This window comes from Osmerus mordax, chromosome 1, assembly GCF_038355195.1.
Source record: "Osmerus mordax isolate fOsmMor3 chromosome 1, fOsmMor3.pri, whole genome shotgun sequence".
Classification (NCBI taxonomy): Eukaryota; Metazoa; Chordata; class Actinopteri; order Osmeriformes; family Osmeridae; genus Osmerus; species Osmerus mordax.
Window position 1 is genome coordinate 16150560 of NC_090050.1, and position 19303 is coordinate 16169862.

Consider the following 19303-nt stretch of genomic DNA (forward strand, 5'->3'; position numbering starts at 1 on the left):
CTATGCACTACAACTAAATTACATACTGGACCTTTTACATATAAACCCAACAACGAGTCATTTATTTGTACACGTTGTACTGTAGAACATTGTCGCTGTGTCTGTAAAAGTGTTTTTGTAGTTTAATTGCTGCTTGTTTAGGCTTCTGCTGAGAGGAGTCATAACACGAATGCCCTCTTGCATGTACAGGCACAATTCACCGATGTAAAAGAAGGCATGAGACTCTAAAGCATGAAACAAATGAACACGCTGTCTGAACTAGTGAACGCCATGAACAACCAGCGTGAGGAAGCACAGCGACAGTAATGCAGCCTGAAAGATTTTTTAAAGAATGGCTGTGTGTGAACTAGAAAGCTTAAACTGAACAGATGTCTCTGACCAGGGAATTGGGCTTGAGGAACGATAGACAGCATGAAACAATAAGGGGAGGGAAGGGAAGGGAGGGAGGACAGGGACCATGTTTGTCTCTCGCTCAACAGCCCAGTGGCCGGGTTACCGGCCTCCTGTAATACATTCCATCATTCCCTGGCCTCTGACATCATGACTTGTCCACTGGCTCGGGTGGAGAGTAAATAAATAGGTCAGACTGACCTATTTATTTACTGACCAAAAGCTGGAGTGTTAACACCAGCTTTTGTGTTCCTTACGTGGTTCTCTGGGTTGAGAACAACCAACACCCATAGCAACCAAAGGCACAATAACTACCCAGAGAATTGAGATACGATTAGCATTTCAAGCTAATCACAATTAACTGCTCTCCTGTTGTCTTCAGTGCTCAGAATTTGATAGTGTTTACACACCTCCGGCTGTGCTTCATAGGTCACCGGATGGCGTAGGTGTACTGTCTGTCATTCTTTCTTGTGATTGGCTGCTTGCCTCCATCAGGTCTTGCACACCATGACAAAGCAGTTAAAAGAAGATTTGGTAAGCAGAAATTGGAAAGCTCCTGATCCTTCATTGATTCATTTTATGGACAGTGCTGGGAGTCGTTTTATTATTGATGGTGATGTGGCTGGTGTGTTGTCTCATTATATTTTGTACAAGACTTATAAAACATTGCTAGGCAGCTTTTGATTGTGTATTTGTCTGTGTTTGTATGTGTGTGTGCACATGTGCATGTGTGTGTGCGTGTGTGTGTGTGTGTGTGTGTGTGTGTGTGTGTGTGTGTGTGACTGCGTGTGTGTGAGTGAGAGAGAGTTTATATTGATGGACCAAACTAGGTACTTTTTATATGTATGAGAATGGCAGAAAACAGGAGAGGGTTTCGAGGGTGCTCAGCATGAAAATGACAGAAATTGATTTGATTCGTTCATGTGCAGCTGCATCTGTACCTAGTTGAAATTCAGCTTGGGAAGTAAACAGTTGTCTGCTTTATCTATAGAGAGCCTGCCTGTTTAGAGCACACTGGAATGGGAAATCGGAATAGGAAGTAGCTAGTCCATCATGTATTAATGATCATGGTTTGCACTAAATTAACTACTCCCCTGACACCCACACAGAAATCTCTCTGGGATGTTTTCCAGATAACTGCTTTTGATAAATGCCCACCTACAATAAATTAATCTGCCCTGTTGCAGCCTTGTCTCCCGAGGTCAACAAAGATCTTTTGTAATTACACAGGACATCTTTATTGAAATTGATAGTAATAATATGGATGGATTAAGTCCTACTATTCAATATTAAAATAAATGTCTAAGTATATGTAATGAAACATGCAAATAATGTAAGTACAATGTATAAAGTATACATGTTTCAGTTTAAGGCAGTAAAATAGCTCAAAATAATGTGAACTACATTGCACTCACACACGAGGGACCTTTCCAAAAGGACTTCCTCAATATACTAAATATTGGTCTGTTCATTCTGCTTTAATCTCTCTGCAAACTGTAGGTGGCTACTGTTTAAAAACACCAAAGGAGACTCTGAATAGAAAGTATACTAGCAAACTAGTTATGAAAAGAACCCAGAAAGTCAACTTCATGTTCTTTGTACCCTTCACCAAAGGTCACAGTAAATACAACAGAATGACAAATGTCAACAATCCCACATTGTTTTGTGTGACACATACATTTCATCAGAGCATTCCATTCTTTCTGTCCTCCTCTGCTCTGTTTTTTCCCCATTGCCAATCACCCATCTGCTAGGCTGACTTCACAGGTCTACATTACGTCAGGGGAACGCCACTCAGTCCCTCCTCCCTCTGATTCTCTCTCCCACTCCCTGTCACTCTTCCCTCTACCCCTGCTTTTGCAGGCCTATGGAGTAGCATTTAATCTCTTTTTCCAATGGAACCTATCTCATTTATATGACTAGAAATTGAGTTCAAAACAGATAAATTCCAGCTAAAAGTAAACACACGGCTTCAGTGGCGGACCTGCTGCCTAAACGTCTCCATAGCACCAGCAGCCTTCTTATCATCTGTCACATCCATAACCACATCAGCCAGCTAGTAGGAGAAGGACAGCATGTGCAAGAGTCCACTGAGGAGTGTGGATACCTGGAAGGCTGACCCAGATGACTCTCTGCAGCCGAGGGAGCAGCCATTACTTTCATGGAGGTTAACTGTCACTGGAAGCACCATAAAGGCCATCCCTTGTCTCCATTCCACAATAGTTATTGTGTTTACAGTAAGGCCAGATGTAGAAAAAGACTGATAATCTGACACCTTTGACATTTAAACATGGTTAGTGTTTGTGTGATAGGTTGTCATTGTGGTTTGATTTTGTCAATGGGAGCCTTGTCTACTGGAGTGGCCAGTCATCTTTCCACTGTGACACTTCAGGATTTTCCATGTTCCAATACAAAACCCCTCTATGTATCAGGACAGCATGGTGATTCCAAAGCTCTTGAAATACCAAAGAGTTGCTGCTTGCACACAACTGACTCTCTGTTGCTTACTCACTCCCTTCCTACTTTTTCTTTCTCAGTTTCAATGTAATCCAGTTATGCAGTCAGTTGTTAACAGGTTTTATAGTTATAGTCACCCACATCTTACTGCATTGCATAGCATGATGTCCACAAATGTTGGTTATCCTGTTCCTTGTATGTGCAAATCCATAGATAACACCTATAGCCTTAAACATAATTGTAAGCATTCACTGACTCTTTATCTATCACACACCACATGAACATTCCAGCAACACTGTACACATCAACATTACAGGCATTATCTTCTTCTTCATGGGAATTTCCATTCTCTTCATCTATAGCTGAGCCTCAGTAGGGTGGGGAGGGCTTGAGAACATTGCAAGCTCTGACAGGTACCATCTCAAAGGTGGCTAAGCCATGAAAAGTAAGAAGGAAGTTGCCAACCCTATCCTCCCATAACGTCCTACAATACTGCTTTGAAAGGCATTGCCTCTAACCAATGATTAGCTGTTTCCCCTTGACTTTTACAAGGTTTTGTACATATCAGTCATTGAGGGCTGTGCCAGTCAGTCGACATTTGATAGCATATCCTGTATATATGGAAAGTTTAACAGCGGGAAAATGAGACAAAACGTGTGTCCAGTGTCAACTGATGGAAATTAAAATGTCCGAAAGCATAACTGAATCTGTGAACATTTGCATATGAGATGGTGTTTCCAGTAAAGTCATATAAAACTAAATGGAAGACCACAATGCTTTGGAATAATAATCCTCAAAGCCTCAGCTGAATCCTCTACCTTTGTCAAACAGGAGACAGTGACTCAAACCATCAAGTGTCACTGAGCCTCTGCAGGAGATGAATCCACTGCTCATGTGTCCATCCAACAGCAGTGCCCAGGAGGATGACAGCACGTTAATCTAAAAGTTAATCAGGACTGCAGAGAGGGAGAGGGCAAGCGAGAGAGGGGGAGAGGGAGAGAGCTCATCAGCAAGCCGCCTTTAATGTCCATGTGAGCACTGCTATCTACGAGTTCTGCAAACTTGTTTAAAAAATGTTTTTATGGTGCACTCACAATGGGAATTGATGGATGGTATGCCGATTGTCCGATTAAGGGGCCTATTGAAAGCCCTCACATCAGACTGTATTCTGCATACCATCGCCTTCATGCTTCTGATGGGAGCTAAGTCTGTGTGTGGTTGGTCAAGCATGGAGGTGTGAAATATAGGTATGTCATTCTAATCAACCCCCTCTTTTACACTATGATACACCATGTTCTTAGGGGTGAAATAAGAAAAGAATTTCCAAGTAAGGGCCAGCTCTTTCTATCCTTCCTATATCTCTGACTGAAAGTCTAATTTCCTCTGTCCCCCAAGGACAGCACTAATTATTAAGAGCAGATGAAAAAGATACAGAGAAGAGATAAAGCATAGCTTCTCTCTCTCACAAACACATAATAATTTGAAACAAAATAAAATATTACCTCTCTCTGCAAGCGACAGAGTCCGAAGTCCAGCAAAAGCTAAAGTGACGCCGAAACTCTTGCAAGGGGAGGAGGCTGTCAAGGAATTTGGAGACAAGAAAGGACAATAGGGTATGGAAATATTTGGAGGAAAGAGTAGGCTACTGCGAAGTTGAAAGTAAACTCGTTTTATCCGTAGCGACTGCTAGTTGCGTCAGTGAGAGCAGGAGGATTGAATCTCAGGTAAATGCGAAGGAGGCAGGTGCCACACAAAATTATAGTCCACGAAATGTAACTACTGAGTGGTTCAGTTCAGTTCGTAGACTTTCTGATAGTGGGTTAAATATATGTATCTGGGCTGAAAGTTTGGTCAGTAGACTATATCTTGGCTGTATCTGAACCGCTGGGACTGTTTTTGGGACGTAAAATATCACGGAAAAATGTAATGGACTTAAGTGCCACGGACGCAGGAATATCTCAATTAATGCTACTGATAATGATGAGCAACATATATACTTTTGTGTCCGTTTACTTTCTGTAATGGAGTGGATCCGATTTGCCTACCTGGTCCTTGGTGCTTTGATGCGACCAGGCAACGCACACGTTTCTGGACCTGACACAGGTGAGTCTTCAAAGGCCTGTTTAGAATAATTCGCCTTTAGGTTACAAATAGCCTAAATCTAAGGAGATTATGTGTAAATACAACTTGGAAATATCTAAATTAGGCAACTGACATTTATGAAGACGTTTAAGACAGTCCGACCAATTGGCCTACAACCAACCCATATTAATTTACTTATGTCTCGAGTAGTCTTCAACAACACTTTATTACTAAGTTATATCCTCCAATTTAAGTTGTAATGTCTACTGTTACATTCGTTGACGTGGCGTTTTGCATAGAACATATCAGGCAAATGTATTTGATGGTTGCTTTACTTTATATAATTTAGTACGTGATCACATTGTTTTGTCGTTATTCCTGTGCTGGCAGCAGCAAATACTTTGAAAACCAAACTGTATCTGGCTGTAATATTAGGCAAGTAACTTTCTCAAACTTAACTTAGTGATACTCAGCCAACTAATTAACATTCAACGTTTGGATTCATGCATAAAAAATTGGTACTGTCCAAAATTGATTTGTCTCTCTCGCACACACATCCCATTCTCACTCATCCACCTTTCCTGCTTTGGAATGCAGAAAGGGAACCGAGGAACATTCCATCGACATCGCCCCATTCTTTTGTCTTAAAAAACTTTAGAAAGGTTAACTTTGTTAAGGCTCTCTCTTTCTCCTTACCTACATTTTGCCTTTATCAGTCTGTGTAAGTCATTAACATCAGCGTTTAAGCTGTTTGCCTCTTCCCTTAATTGCCGTTTTCCCTCTATAACTTTCTCTTGGTCCCTATTTTTCCACTGCTTTCTAGCGGTTTATAAATGTAATGTATTGTTTGGGACCATGGTTACTTTTTAGCCCCTCCAGCCTGCATTGGTGAGGAAAATGAGAGGAAGAAGGGCTAGAAAGTGAGATTATAAAGGTCATGGTTTCTGCATATTCTGAACTGAAATGAGGAGTGGAGTTAGCATGAGGAGGTATTGCATTATTTTCTGTACAGATTAGGATTAGTGCATTTTTGTATTGTTAGTACAGTTGAGCATGTCAGTGCATCTTGGCACGAAACATGCTAGTACAGTGAGGTCATGAGACTTCCTGCAAAACACCTGCAGGCGTTATATACCTGCTATTACTGGTCATGGAAGAATAGAATAAATAGTTGCAATGGAACACTCCAGTTCAGCTTTAAAAATAGATGCTGTTTAATGGCTGCCCAGGATAACTTTAGATGCTAGTAGCAGTTCTTGCTGACTGCATATCTGACTGAATGTGTGTTTTCCTCCTTCAAGTAGAGGAGCTATTTTGTGTTTACTAGAAAAAAGCGTATGGTAATGGCTGCAAGAGAAAATGGAGCTCAATTGTTTCTAAGAAATTAGGTGTGAAGTCCAGTGACTACTGTAATGCATTCATCAATGAGCAACCAGCTTCCAATGAGACACAATGTTCTGTTTGTCTTTTTCTCCTTTTGTGTTTTCCTTCACTTTCTCTGTCACACAATTTTTTGGTATTGTCAGTTATCTCCATATTTCGCATGCATATTCCACATGTTTTGTATTACATCCAACCTCCAGTTTTTGTAGTAGGTTAGTATTAGGTACTTTATTAATCCCCAAGGGGAAATTGCGACATTGCAGCATGCGAGATGAAAAAAAAGAGCAGAGTAGAATACAACAAATATGCAATATATTTATATATATATATATATTATATATTTACATTTAGCAGACGCTCTTATCCAGAGCGACTTACAGTAAGTACAGGGACATTCCCCCGAGGCAAGTAGGGTGAAGTGCCTTGCCCAAGGACACAATGTCATTTGGCACGGCCGGGAATCGAACTGGCAACCTTCAGATTACTAGCCCGACTCCCTCACCGCTCAGCCACCTGACTCCCTATGCAATAAACACATACACAATTTCCCTTGTTCCCTTTCTCTTGGACCCTGTTTTTATATCCTTTCGAACGGTTTATAAAACACGGTTAAATCCTGGGGTAGTGCACGTGTATGTACAAAACAATTTACCGCAGGTGACACACAGGATTAATACACATATGCTTAAAACAATTTACAAAACAATTTAACACACACAGGGAGGCACATAGGTGACACAAGTAGCTAATAATGTTAACAGTGAATAGCATTTGAAAGCATGAACCACTGAATAACATGAACCAGTGAATAGCATGCACCAGCAATAGACAGAAGTGTGATTGCAGATGAAAAACTTGATAGAATGACACTCCCCTCTCTATCTTTCTCCTTCTCTCTCTTTCTCTTTCTCTCTCCCTTTCTCTCTCAGTGTTGAACTGCTGTGAAGGGGACATCCTGCTCTTGTTGGACTCCTCAGGAAGTGTGTCATCCTATGAATTCTTGCGCCTGCTTCACTTCCTGTCCGAGCTTCTCCGGCCCTTTTCTCTGGGATATGGCCACGTAAGGGTGGGGCTTCTGCAGGTGGGCACAGAGCCACACCTAGAGTTTGGCCTGGATGCCTACAATTCCCAGACTGACCTACAGGGGGCCCTACTGAGGACCAGGCAGCTGCAGGGAGACACCAACACAGAGGCTGCCCTTCGACAGGTCCAGGGGGTGCTCACCAAGGCTGGGGGAGAAACAAAGCTTCCTAAGGTGCTGTTGTGGTTAACGGATGGAGTCCAGCCTGGAAATGTAAACAAACTAATGGCAGAGTTAAGGAGAGAAGGTGTGGTTGTGCTGGCTGTCTCTACGGGACACGGGAACTACCAGGTGCTCCGGAACTCTGTGACTCCGCCAATTGAGTCTCACCTCCACTTTGTAGACATTGATGACATCAGCATCATTACTGACGACCTGAGGGAGGCCATAATTGGTGTGTGTGTGTGTATGTGTGTTTTCAGAATCAGTTTTGTATTCACAAGGATGAAAATAATTGTAGTAAAAAAAAAAAAACTGGTTGGCTGGAAATAAATCTGTAGTAAAAGAGATCATTTGTATCAGCAGCATAGCCACTCTTGGGGTGAGACAACAGCTAGTATGGCTACTGAGAGAGCTGTCAGACTAAACTATTTTTAGACAGATGTGTGATTTTCAGAAGGCCTGTGGAATAAGTGTGATTCTCACCCACCACTGAGTAGTACATCTCCTTGCACCCTTTCTCTGTCTTTTACCCTTTCTATATTTTTCTATCTCAGAGCTTATACGTGCTGAGCGACTTCTAGTCACCCAGGTAACCTCCAGTAGGGCTGTGCTGCAGTGGCGCCCTGTCCTGAGCACCAGTACGGGCTACTACCATCTCCGGTACACCCCTGTAGGGAAGGCAGAAGGTGGAGACCCCCAGGACGATGCCAGCAGCCAGTACCTCCCAGGGGACAGCAGCTGGGTGGAGCTGACCAACTTGCATCCAGAAACCACCTACGCAGCCTTTCTGACCCCTGAATACAACCAAGAGTACCTCAACACACTCACCGTCAGCTTCACCACCCTGCCAGGTGAGAGACAAAATAATTGGGCCAGGGAGGGAGCAATAGAAATGTAGCATTGAAGGGGTTGGATAAATGTTTGATGAAAATACATTTTAAATAAAAGAGTATAAAGACTTCAGCATAATAGAATGAGTTTCGTCCAGCCGAAGCTGGAAAATTCAAAGGAAAACCTCATCTCAATCTCAGGCAAAGACACATCAGACAAAGTAATTATTATTTGATCAATTCTGTTATCTTCTTGTTCTTCCTTCCTTCCTCCCTCCTCTCTTCCTCCTCCAGACGTGTTGAGCCCTGCAGTGGTCTTGGTGTCAGAGTCTGGTCTTGACCGGGTGCGTGTGAGCTGGGGTCCCCTGCAGCCTAACAGAATCCAGAGGTACAGGGTGGAGTATGGAGCCATTCCCAGCGGACAGGTTCAGATAGTGAGCCTACGTGGAGATATTAACTCCACCCTGCTCACTGGCCTGCAGCCTGGCACTCAGTACTTGGTCACAGTCAGTGCCCTGTACTCTACTGGCACAGAGAAGGCTATGTCTGCCAGGATCTGCACGCAGGAAAGTACGATTCTGTCTGTGGGTTTGGGGTTCAGGAGGAATCTTGTTGATTTAAATGTTTTGTCAAATAATTGTGTTCATAGTTTGTGAACCCATATTTGGAATTTTTCAGGTTCCTATTGCTAGTCATTTTCCTCTTTATTTAGCTTTTCTTAAAAGGGTCACGACTTTATTTCCCATTGTGATCTTTACCTGTCCTGCCTGTCTCAGTGCGTCCTGCCTTGAATGACCTCCAGCTGATCCCAGTGGGCCGTGACACGGTGCAAGTCGAATGGCATTGCCAGGAGGAGGGGCTTAGGGGCTACTGGCTGAACTGGCAGAAGAGTGATACTCAGAGCTCCTCCCCTCTAGCATCCTCCACCCTTTACCTGCCCCCTGGCTCCTTCTCTGCAAGCCTCACACGCCTGGCCCCCAGCACTAGAGTGTGTGTTTCCCCTGTTTACAACTCAGGCCGAGGGAATGGGTTGTGCTGTACAACACATACACACACAGGTTGGTCTACCAATAATAAATAATTGAATATAGTGTGTGTGTTTTACTAAAATTGCTATAAGCAATTAATTTGACATACAGTAATTTCAAATTAAAGAGACTGCAAGTCATGTCATTGTATCCTGTCATCCAGAACTGCTGGGACAGATAATATGTTGCTAATGTAAAACATGACAAAGAATATGTTAATATTCAAAGTCTTTTGGTGCTCACTATATATTATAATACTGTACATCATTCTTTCTTTGTCTTTGACAGCTTACAGGGGCAATCAATAAAATTCTACAGCAATTAAGGAATGGAGTGAATGGGATAAATCTGCCTTTTTCTGCATTTTAAGTGCTTTAATACCAACACAGTACTATCATGGAGTTTTTAACTCACCTCATCAAACCACTCTGACTCACAACAACATGTAAAGTGGATCATCAAATGGAGGTCTTCTTGATTAAGATGAGCTCACACTAAGCTGTGGTTTCTGCAACAAGATTCTACAGTGGAGATCTGAGCATAATGGATGGATCATGCATTGAAAAATATGTCATTTTAAATGTATGTCTTGCTTTGCTTTGTCAATCAAGCATGATCCACAGTCCAAGCATGACATTGTTTGCAATGGGTAAAGAGAAAAAAATACATATTGAAGCAACATGTAAAAACATGCATAGTATCAAACATACTTATGTAAATAAAACTCAGTAGTACAAGGCAAAGTCATAGATTGATGTACAAGTCAACTGTTCGCCAACTTGGCTTGCTTGGTCATAGTGTCATCTAGTGGAAAATGTATCTATTGCAGGCTGTTATTAGGCCATTGAGGTAGGGTATGTCATTTTTTAAGATCATGACCATTATTCAAGTTAACAGTAATGTAAACTTTAACATTTTGTTGTAATACCAGAAGTTAGACTGATTAACATCAGAACTAATTGAGTTTGCTTCATTAATAGGAAAGCACTATAGTTGTTTGTTGTAATGTAAGTAGTGTGATTGTCGTTTTTAAGGAATTGATTACTAAGCATTAAGATCATGATTTACTGAATATACACTATTGTGTTTAATCAAAGTGTTAACTAAGATGGTAGTCTAGTTTAAGGTTTTCAATTATATCATATCATTTTGATTTGGTTACTATATTAATCTATCAATGAGTGACAGAAATATTACTGCACTGTGTGTACGTGAAACACAAATAGACCTGTAAAAGCTATTATTTTTGCCAACCCATAATGAATATTAGAATAAAGTGCATTACAATAAGTGCACAACTTAACCCTTTGATACACAAGCTATGCTTACCCCCTTTAATGCACAACATGGGTCTAAAATGACCCGCATTCATTTCCTATGACATTTCATGTATGGCTGAGTGTTTCTTTGCTATATCTTTAAAAATCAATTCATTTCATTATTTAATAATCCAATTATTCCTTTATTTTGTTTTTGAGTATCACAAATCATCATTTTAATTGTTGTCTTTCTTACATTCTGAGCAAAAAACTTTTTGTGGTACTACATAAATTTTATAGACATGGGTCTAAAATGACCCATATGGATTCACTATGGAATTTGATAGAAACTTTGGATATTTGCAATTTGGAACATATTTACTGTGAATAGTTATTCACCTGTTACACATTTCACAGCTCAACCCTGCTGTTTTTAGGTTGGGAGATGTTCATCAGTGACAGCATCATTGAGGAGGTTCTGAAATGCAACAACTTTGAGATGAAGAGCTGCAGCAACAAAAGGGAAAGAGTGTAGAAGCATCAAACAGGAATTCATGGCCTCTATCAGTTTGATCCTCCTTGCAGGGGAGGACAAGAGCCTAAATGTGGCCTTGCGGGAGAGTTTTTGGATCCAATTGCAAAATCCAATGTATAAAGCCACCATGGGGCTAAAGAGATTTGAGGATATCCTCAGCTTCATAAAGTTTGATGATAAGAGCTCTCCTTGTGGCTGGGTGGTAGTTGCATTTAGTTTTTACTCCACATCTTTCCATCACCTCTTTAATATACTTTTGGAGCTGTGACTTGGCCTTCATGCGCCTCTTATGTGGCATGACAAGGTCCTTGTCTAGCTCCTTGATGAACTGCTGCTTGGTCACACCACCCAGTTAATCATGGTGTTGTTGTAAAAGTTAGTGTAGGCATTGAGGGTGGCAACATCCAGCACATTGTGCCAGACAACTCTGTGTTCTCCACTTACATGAGTAGGTGCAAACTATCTGATCCATTGTGTCCACTCCTGATTTTATTTTGTTACAGTACTGGATCACAAAATGGTTGTCATCCACTGCTTTGCCATCATGCATGGTGCTCAGAAGGACAACAGCCTTTCCCTTCTTCAGCACATAGCTCACTAGTCATGTTGCCATTGAATCCAAATTAAATGGCAACATGACCATGAAAAAATGTGGAACTTGGCATCTCCCTTCATTTGGATGTCTTTGTGACTCCTATGTTCGGCTTGTTCTGGTGAAGAGTCCCCACAATGTTCAGGTTTTTGTCAATAAGCTTTCCAGTCAGAGGGACACTGGAAGGGTAGAACACTCAGTCTACCACATATGGGACCCTCACAGCGCACATCCAGAATATTTTAATTCCACATTTTGCTGGCTTGCTGGGCATGTATGGCACACACTGCTCATCTCTGGTGACAAAGTTACTGGGAATGAACCGTCAGAAAATAAGGACTTGTGATGACCAAAAACAAGTTAATTGAGGAATACCTGGAATACTGAATGATTAAAAAAAAAAATTGCGAAGATATAGAAAATGTTAACTCTCCCGGGTCACTTTAGACCCATGTTGTGTATCAAAGGGTTAAATAAAAAATACCCAAATAAATGTAGTCATTATACATATGATGAAACGATCATCTGAAAAATATCCTTAATAGAATTACAACTAATGTAGAAAAACTATAATTAATTTAACATAACACTAGTGCGCCTTAAATCTTTTCTTAAAGATTTAAAGTCCAAAGCACCCAATCACAGGCGTTGTGAACAATAAGGTGACGCGTATATATACGTGTCAACCAATTGGAGAAGGGGTTGTTGCAGGCAGGACTGCCTAGGCCGCGGCCATAGACAGCCTCGGTCTTGCGTGGAAATGCAACCGACGATTGATATGAGAATTCCCGGGGAGGGAATCCTTGTAGGAGATAAAGTATACTCGGGAGTAACGCTGACTTTAGACAACTGTCTTTTGCCACCGGAACGACTACATAAAAGTCCGTCTGCTGAACATGGCCTTTCCCCGGACACAGAAGAGCAGCTTCGAATACGGGGATGCGAGATGATCCAGGCCGCAGGGATACTGCTGAGACTCCCGCAGGTTGGTGGCTAACTATCTTGTGAATTAGGCACTTGATCATCTAGAAATAATTTGTAACAAGAAAGATGTCTGGCAAAAACGTCATGGTAGCCAACTCACTCCTTACAAAGTATTTTTAACATTTCCGTTTGAGAAACATGGCCTGAAACATTAGCTTGCTTGCTAGCCTAGCTAGTAGTTAGCCAACATTGTAGCTAGCTAACAAGATTAAGTTCATGATGTGCTGCCAGAGCGGGTTTAATTGTGATTGGATGAACGCTATGCCCACAGGTAGCCATGGCCACGGGTCAAATCCTCTTTCAGAGATTCTACTATTGCAAGTCATTTGTCCGTCACTGTGCAGAGGTATAATACACCCTGGAGTTCTCCAGTCGTCGTACTGTGCAAACACTTCTCTGTTTTGTGGTGCTTTTTTGTCATTAACAACAACATTTTTGCTTAATCTCCATATGCATTACATTTTACCTGTCCTCTTCTTTCTAATCCCTTTTTAGATGGTTGCTATGGCGTGTGTCCACTTGGCTTCAAAGATTGAAGAGGAACCACGAAGGGTTCGAGATGTACTCAATGTGTTTCACCATTTAAAGCACAGCAAAAGTGGAAAGTAAGACTCTCTTAAGACTAAATGTAAACTTCTCTCGTCTCTTCCCCTCCACCCAAGTCTGTTGAGTTGTTTCATTTTCAAATCACATTGGATGAGAATTTCCATATAGGACATAACAAGGGATTGCGGACACATTTGAGATTTTGATTCAGTTTTAGATACTAAATGTTCCGATATCGTGTAACCCTGTGTGTCCCTTGCTTCAGGAGGACTCGGGTACCCATGCCTTTGGATGCTGGCTACATCAGTATGAAGGCCCAGGTGATCAAAGCAGAGAGACGAGTGCTGAAGGAGCTGGGCTTCTGTGTACATGTTAAACACCCTCACAAGGCAAGCTCCACCAAACTCCTTCATTTTCTCTCAAATTTAGATGAATGAAATATGAGGTATTTCCTTTGCATCATGTTAATGTTTGATTGTGTAAAAAAATAAAATAATAATAAAATAAAATAAAAAGCTACTGCTTGTCAGGTCTCATGCACTGATATCAAAAATATTTGATGTGCTCTTGTTCCAGATTATCGTCATGTACCTCCAGGTCCTGGAGTGTGAGAAGGATACCAAGCTAGTTCAGACTGCCTGGTTTGGGATTTAATTTGGTGTTTGATTTGTGTTTTAATTTTGTTTTCCATATTGAAAGATTTACTGAATATGTTGTATATCATATTGGAAATAAAATATTTGTACATTTATCTTTGTTCTCCCCAGGAACTACATGAATGACAGTTTGAGGACAGATGTGTTTCTAAGGTTCAGTGCTGAGACTGTAGCCTGTGCTTGTATCTACCTGTCGGCTAGATCCCTACAGGTAGGCCTAACTTGTACAACTGGAGCACATGGTAGTCTTGAACATACTGTACTCAGAATTCAATTGACTGTCACTTACTCGTGCACACACCACACTCACCAATACAGTCATATAAGATCTCATCAGATCCAAGATCTGCAATGGTAAACAGAAGTGTTGGTTTTCACTCAAATCTACACATTTGTATTCTACAAACGCATAGATCTGTGAATTATGCTCTTTTCTTAAAATCACAACTGCAGATTCCAATGCCGGACCAGCCCCCGTGGTTCTTGTTGTTTGGGGCATCAGAGGAGGACCTCAGGGAGATCTGCGGGCGGATTATGAGGCTCTATTCCCTGCCACCTGTCTCCTTCCCCAGCCTTCTCCAGCAGGTGGATGAGTGTCGACAGGCCCTAGATGCCCTAGCTGCCAAGGCCAAATTGTGTGAGGGGGTGTCACTGTTGGCTGTGGGCACACCGACCCTGGACATCCCCTCAAGCTTCTCTCCTTCCTCCAAAGCAGGTAAAATACAAAGCTTCCTTGGTGTCTTTTCCTAAGGATTCTTACATCTTGTCCAATAATTTTGGGTATAGAATAATGTTGATGTTTGATCCTAACTTGTTGACTGATGGTTACCTCTCATCCTTTGTCTTGACTCTCTCGCCTTCCCCTTAAGTGTCCCCTGCTGTAGCACAGCCTAATAAAGAGTCTTCGCTGTCTCAGCTTGCCCTAAAAAATGTATGCCGAAAACTCACTAATGGAGATGGGTATGTCCTGTAGAGATTATTTGGAGAACCCTGTTTAAAATTGATGACTGAAAGACATTTTGTATTTGTCATGCCTTTCTTTTATTAAATGTGAATGTTACTTAAAATTGTGATAAAATATTAGTATTGTTTTCCGTCTTTTTTCTCCTCCACTCTTACAGGAAGACAAAAGTGAGTCGAAGTGATGAAAGAAGAGAGACTCATTCCATCACCCCTCCGAGGCGCAGGTAAGGCGGAACTACTTGGAACTCAATAGTTTCTAGCTGTTTGCAACTCCCACAAACAGACAGGTATCTGTGGCAAATCTGTGGTATGTCTTGGTAGTTCTGGGAGTCCCATCTCATTGTTGTTAAAATGAACCAGTAAATACCAGCAGATACTGGATTGTAGACAAGTTGCTAGGCAACAAACCCATGTTCATGTTTTTGTGTCTTCTGTCCTTTTCAGACGCAGTCGTAGCGTGTCGTCTACCTCACGCTCCATCTCTCCCATTCAACGGAAAAAACAACTAACTCAAGAGAGGGATCGAGACAGAGATCGGAAACGAGAAAGAGAGCGAGAAAGGGAGCGAAGGAGAGAGCGCGGACGAGGAAGGAAGGATGAATTCTCACACAGAAGATGACCTTCACATGGTGACATGGAATAACAAATCATGGACCAAATACAAAGCCTTATTTCTTAGTTTTATCAAATACTTCACTTTTGTACATTGTCTTCATTTCATGGTGATTTGGGAAACTATGCTCTGCGATCATAGACCAAAGCTGAACAATATTTTGGAATAAAAATGTTTTTTAGACAATGTCTTGTTTGGTGAGTTTTGAAACACTTTCAGAAACCTGTAGGAGAGTAAAGTAGCGGCAAAAGTAGCAAAAGTTTATATATTTACCATTACCTTCAAAAACAGTTCTACCCCCTAAGGTGTTAATAGCTGTATAGGAAGAATGTTTCAATTAGTCTTGGTAGGTAGGTCTCTTGTGGTCTATCAATGTGCGTACTCAACTAGTCAATCCTCTATTTCCCCAGTCCCCTCGGTGTACAGTAGCTCTGACCTAGCAGAGCTTGGACCACCAGGGATACACCCTACTGTCACTCAAGGTAGATGTTATGATCTCAGTGTCCATGGTGATTTTTTTTTTTTCTTCTGGCGGTTGCTGTCATGTTAACGTCAGACTAAAGTGGGAAGGTCCTATTTGTATGGCAGGTATTGTTGAGAAATCCTTTTCAGGGTTGTCTTTGATGAGAATGCATATAGACTATGCTGAGCTGTATGTGCAGGGTTTCTTATTTGGACTAAAAACTACAAGTTCTTCTAGAGGATGTGTATATGGACGCTGAATTGTCAGAATTGTATTCAAACTAACAGGATGTCTGAGTTGGAGCCTGTGGGAATGGGGCTTCGTGTCATAGTGTCCCCCATTCAAACAGCCTTTTACATCCTCCTGGTGACATGGGGCATTACGGGAAACACTTTTGTGATTGCTGTGATTGGCAGGAGTCTTTTCACAGACCCTGGCGGAGGTCGTAACTCAGACATCATCTTGATAAACATGGCTCTGTCCAACCTGCTGGTGTCAATATTGAGGAACTCTCTGCTAGTCATCTCAGACCTGGGACTGGAGGTAGGATGGTTGGGACTGTGAATGAAAGTTGTGGAAAAGATGAGTTTGGGGTTTGAAGGGATTTGGGTTCTGGAGCAAAGGTAGACTGGGAGAAAGTAAAAGACTGTTAGACATGGAGACCTTGGATTTGGGAGATTGGGGATCTGAGATTTAGGAATTGAGAAATTAATGATGCTTAAGAAACCTTAAGAACTATATCTGGACATTGGTAAAGCATAATTCTTAACTATTACTAGTGTTAAATTGCTATTTGTAGAAATCCTGATAATTACTTCTACAATGGCACATTAACCTACAACAAATCTATCAGAATTTTGGGACAGTCAATGACACACTCATGAAGACTCACTTAAAACCACCTCTCATCTCTTACAGCTATACTCCTCCAAAAAGTTTTGTCAACTCCTCATGGGGGTGTGGGTGTGGCTTCGATCGGCCAACGTGTGGTCCACATTCTACCTCAGCGCCTTCCACTTCCAGACCCTACGTCGCCTGGCTCCTTCCACAGGACACATCGGTCTGCAGCGTGGAGCTCCCAAATCCTTACTGCTGAGTCTGAGCCTTATCTGGTTCCTCAACTACATCTACTCCATCCCTGCTCATGTGTTCTCCACCAGGGGAGACCAGAACAGCACAGAGGTAAGACTCATACCGGAACTATCAGAAATCCCCATATCATTCACTTACCCTGTCTATCGTATGTAATGTTGTTTGATTGTGGTATTCTCACTTCTCTTCTTTCTCCGTCAGACACTGATGATGGTGAGCAGCACCACACGCCCTCTGCTGGGCTGTGTGTGGGACTTCCCCTCTGCTTATAGTGGACTGGCCTATGCCACCACCTCCATGGTGATCCATGAGATTGTGCCGATCATCCTCATGGCCATCACCAACCTGGGCTCCCTCTACACACTCTACTCCCATGTCAGGACACGCAAATCCTCCAATCAAGCCCAGATCGCCCCCATCATCAAGAGGGTGCCGGCTGAGAAGAGAGCCGCCAAGGTAGGTGTCAAGGAGGAGAATGTGTGCACGATAAACATGAAGTGAGCATTCAAAATTCACACTTTCTTACAACTTCTTTCTTCTCTCTAGTTTGAACAATATAAACCTCACCATGAGTAGATTAGCAATAAACCAGTTTGCAGATATCTCATCTCCCATCTTCAACATCTCCATCCTTCCACTTCTATTCATCCCTCTCTTCTTCTCTTTTGTATTTCATAATTGTTTTATTGTCCCTCCCTTTCTCCTTCTCTTTTCTCCTTCCATGTGCATTCCTCTCTCCCCTCAATGTTTTTTAAACCCTTCTCTTCCTCTCCCGTCTATCCAGGTGATTCTAGCTCTGATCATGCTCTTCATTGTATCCTGGGGGACAAGCATAATCTCAGTCAACTACTTCAACTACAACCGCGGCTCATCCTCTGAATTCCTGCTGGTCATAGCTCGCTTCGCTAACATAATCTTCATTGCCTTGTCACCCATGGTGTTGGCTGTAGGTCATCGGGGTCTACGGTCATTCATCAAGTCTGTGCTGACTCACTGACAGATCTTACACTTCAGCCTTCTGTCCTTCTCTATACACCGTCAGATGATAACATTGAATGAGTTCTGACATTTTTCTCCCTCTATCAAAATGTTTTGTGTTGATTCCGGTCTCTGCAACAAAACCCATTTACTTATTTGTGTTTTTCTGCAGCACACATACATTTCTGTTTTGAAGATTATTAAGCTGACCAAGTTCAATGTTGTCAAATTACCAAACAAATAAATGTGAAATGTAAAGTTATTACTTGTAAAGATAATTTAATTCTAACATTTAATTTCTTCAACTGAAACAATGTATGTAGGCCAGATACCTTTAATATTTCTTTATCGTAAATGTTCTTTTTGTCTTCATTGTATCAGTGAGGGAGTTACATTCTTTCGTAACTAGTCTAGTAGCAGGTTGAAAAACGTGTTTGGGTTGAGGTAGAATTATCAGGGGCCCCTTTGGCACTGAGAACCCTATGCATAAGTTACTAATATCTGACTCAATTCATTACCATTCCCTTTATTGATCCCAAATGAAATGCAAGTGTTCAGGTAATACCATTTATACAATTACAGAACAAGTTAAATACAGAGGTACCACATATAATACAAACAACAGTAGCAATTAAATATCAGAATAATGGAAGCTATTCGATCCACCTAGGATTATATAACAGAATGAATGTAGGTTACAATATCTGTAACTGTAAATCTGTCCCCCCCATGTTTTACCAAGAATTCTATTTAAAGGACGCATTCTCAGTTATTAAAAAAATACTGTCCCAGCTATATCTGAAAACAAACCTATGCCTCTGATAAAGAATAAATAAATACATGTAAGATAATTACATGTATTTATGCATATTACATATTACTTTCTAAACTCTAGAACACAATTCCTGTATGGAATCCAAAATCTATCTTATTGCATGTCCCTAATTGTAGATTTAAAATAGTGAAAATTACTGTTATGGTCATAGGGAATTAAATGTGTTGTAGAACAAGGGATATTGAATATCTAGAACATATAGAACATATGTTCAAGATATTCAAGGGAGTCAGGTGGCTGAGCGGTTAGGGAAGCGGGCTAGTACTCAGAAGGTTGCCAGTTCGATTCCCGGCCGTGCCAAAATTACGTTGTGTCCTTGGGCAAGGCATTTCACCCTACTTGCCTCGGGGGGTATGTCCCTGTACTTACTATAA

General features: G+C 41.5%; 3 protein-coding genes across 6 annotated transcripts; all 3 read left to right on the forward strand.

The window, feature by feature from the left end:
- The first annotated feature begins 4526 nt into the window (after window positions 1-4526).
- On the forward strand, window positions 4527-10785 carry LOC136945577 (von Willebrand factor A domain-containing protein 1-like). Of its 2 annotated transcripts, XM_067239494.1 has the most exons (7): window positions 4528-4571; window positions 4875-4950; window positions 7242-7787; window positions 8110-8406; window positions 8680-8955; window positions 9162-9443; window positions 9702-10785. In XM_067239494.1, the coding sequence occupies exons 2-7, from the start codon at window positions 4911-4913 to the stop codon at window positions 9719-9721; spliced, it is 1461 nt and encodes a 486-aa protein (XP_067095595.1). In that variant the 5' UTR covers window positions 4528-4571; window positions 4875-4910; the 3' UTR covers window positions 9722-10785. The 2 variants fall into 2 exon arrangements, with proteins under 2 accessions (XP_067095585.1, XP_067095595.1); XM_067239484.1 differs by having other exon boundaries at window positions 4527-4950.
- Window positions 10786-12504: 1719 nt separating this feature from the next.
- LOC136943332 (cyclin-L1-like) lies at window positions 12505-15747 on the forward strand. Of its 3 annotated transcripts, XM_067236610.1 has the most exons (11): window positions 12506-12784; window positions 13055-13129; window positions 13279-13388; window positions 13595-13718; window positions 13906-13970; window positions 14097-14196; window positions 14439-14700; window positions 14855-14892; window positions 14929-14945; window positions 15107-15172; window positions 15393-15747. In XM_067236610.1, exons 1-11 carry the CDS (start codon window positions 12560-12562, stop codon window positions 15565-15567), a joined length of 1257 nt encoding a protein of 418 aa, XP_067092711.1. In that variant the 5' UTR covers window positions 12506-12559; the 3' UTR covers window positions 15568-15747. The 3 variants fall into 3 exon arrangements, with proteins under 3 accessions (XP_067092727.1, XP_067092711.1, XP_067092718.1); XM_067236626.1 differs by having other exon boundaries at window positions 12505-12784; window positions 14855-14945; XM_067236617.1 differs by lacking the exon at window positions 13055-13129 and having other exon boundaries at window positions 14855-14945.
- A 517-nt stretch (window positions 15748-16264) lies between these two features.
- Window positions 16265-18339, forward strand: LOC136955490 (olfactory receptor class A-like protein 4). Its single transcript, XM_067249551.1, has 4 exons — window positions 16265-16567; window positions 16943-17206; window positions 17318-17572; window positions 17901-18339. The coding sequence occupies exons 1-4, from the start codon at window positions 16265-16267 to the stop codon at window positions 18111-18113; spliced, it is 1035 nt and encodes a 344-aa protein (XP_067105652.1). The 3' UTR covers window positions 18114-18339.
- Window positions 18340-19303: the final 964 nt, after the last annotated feature.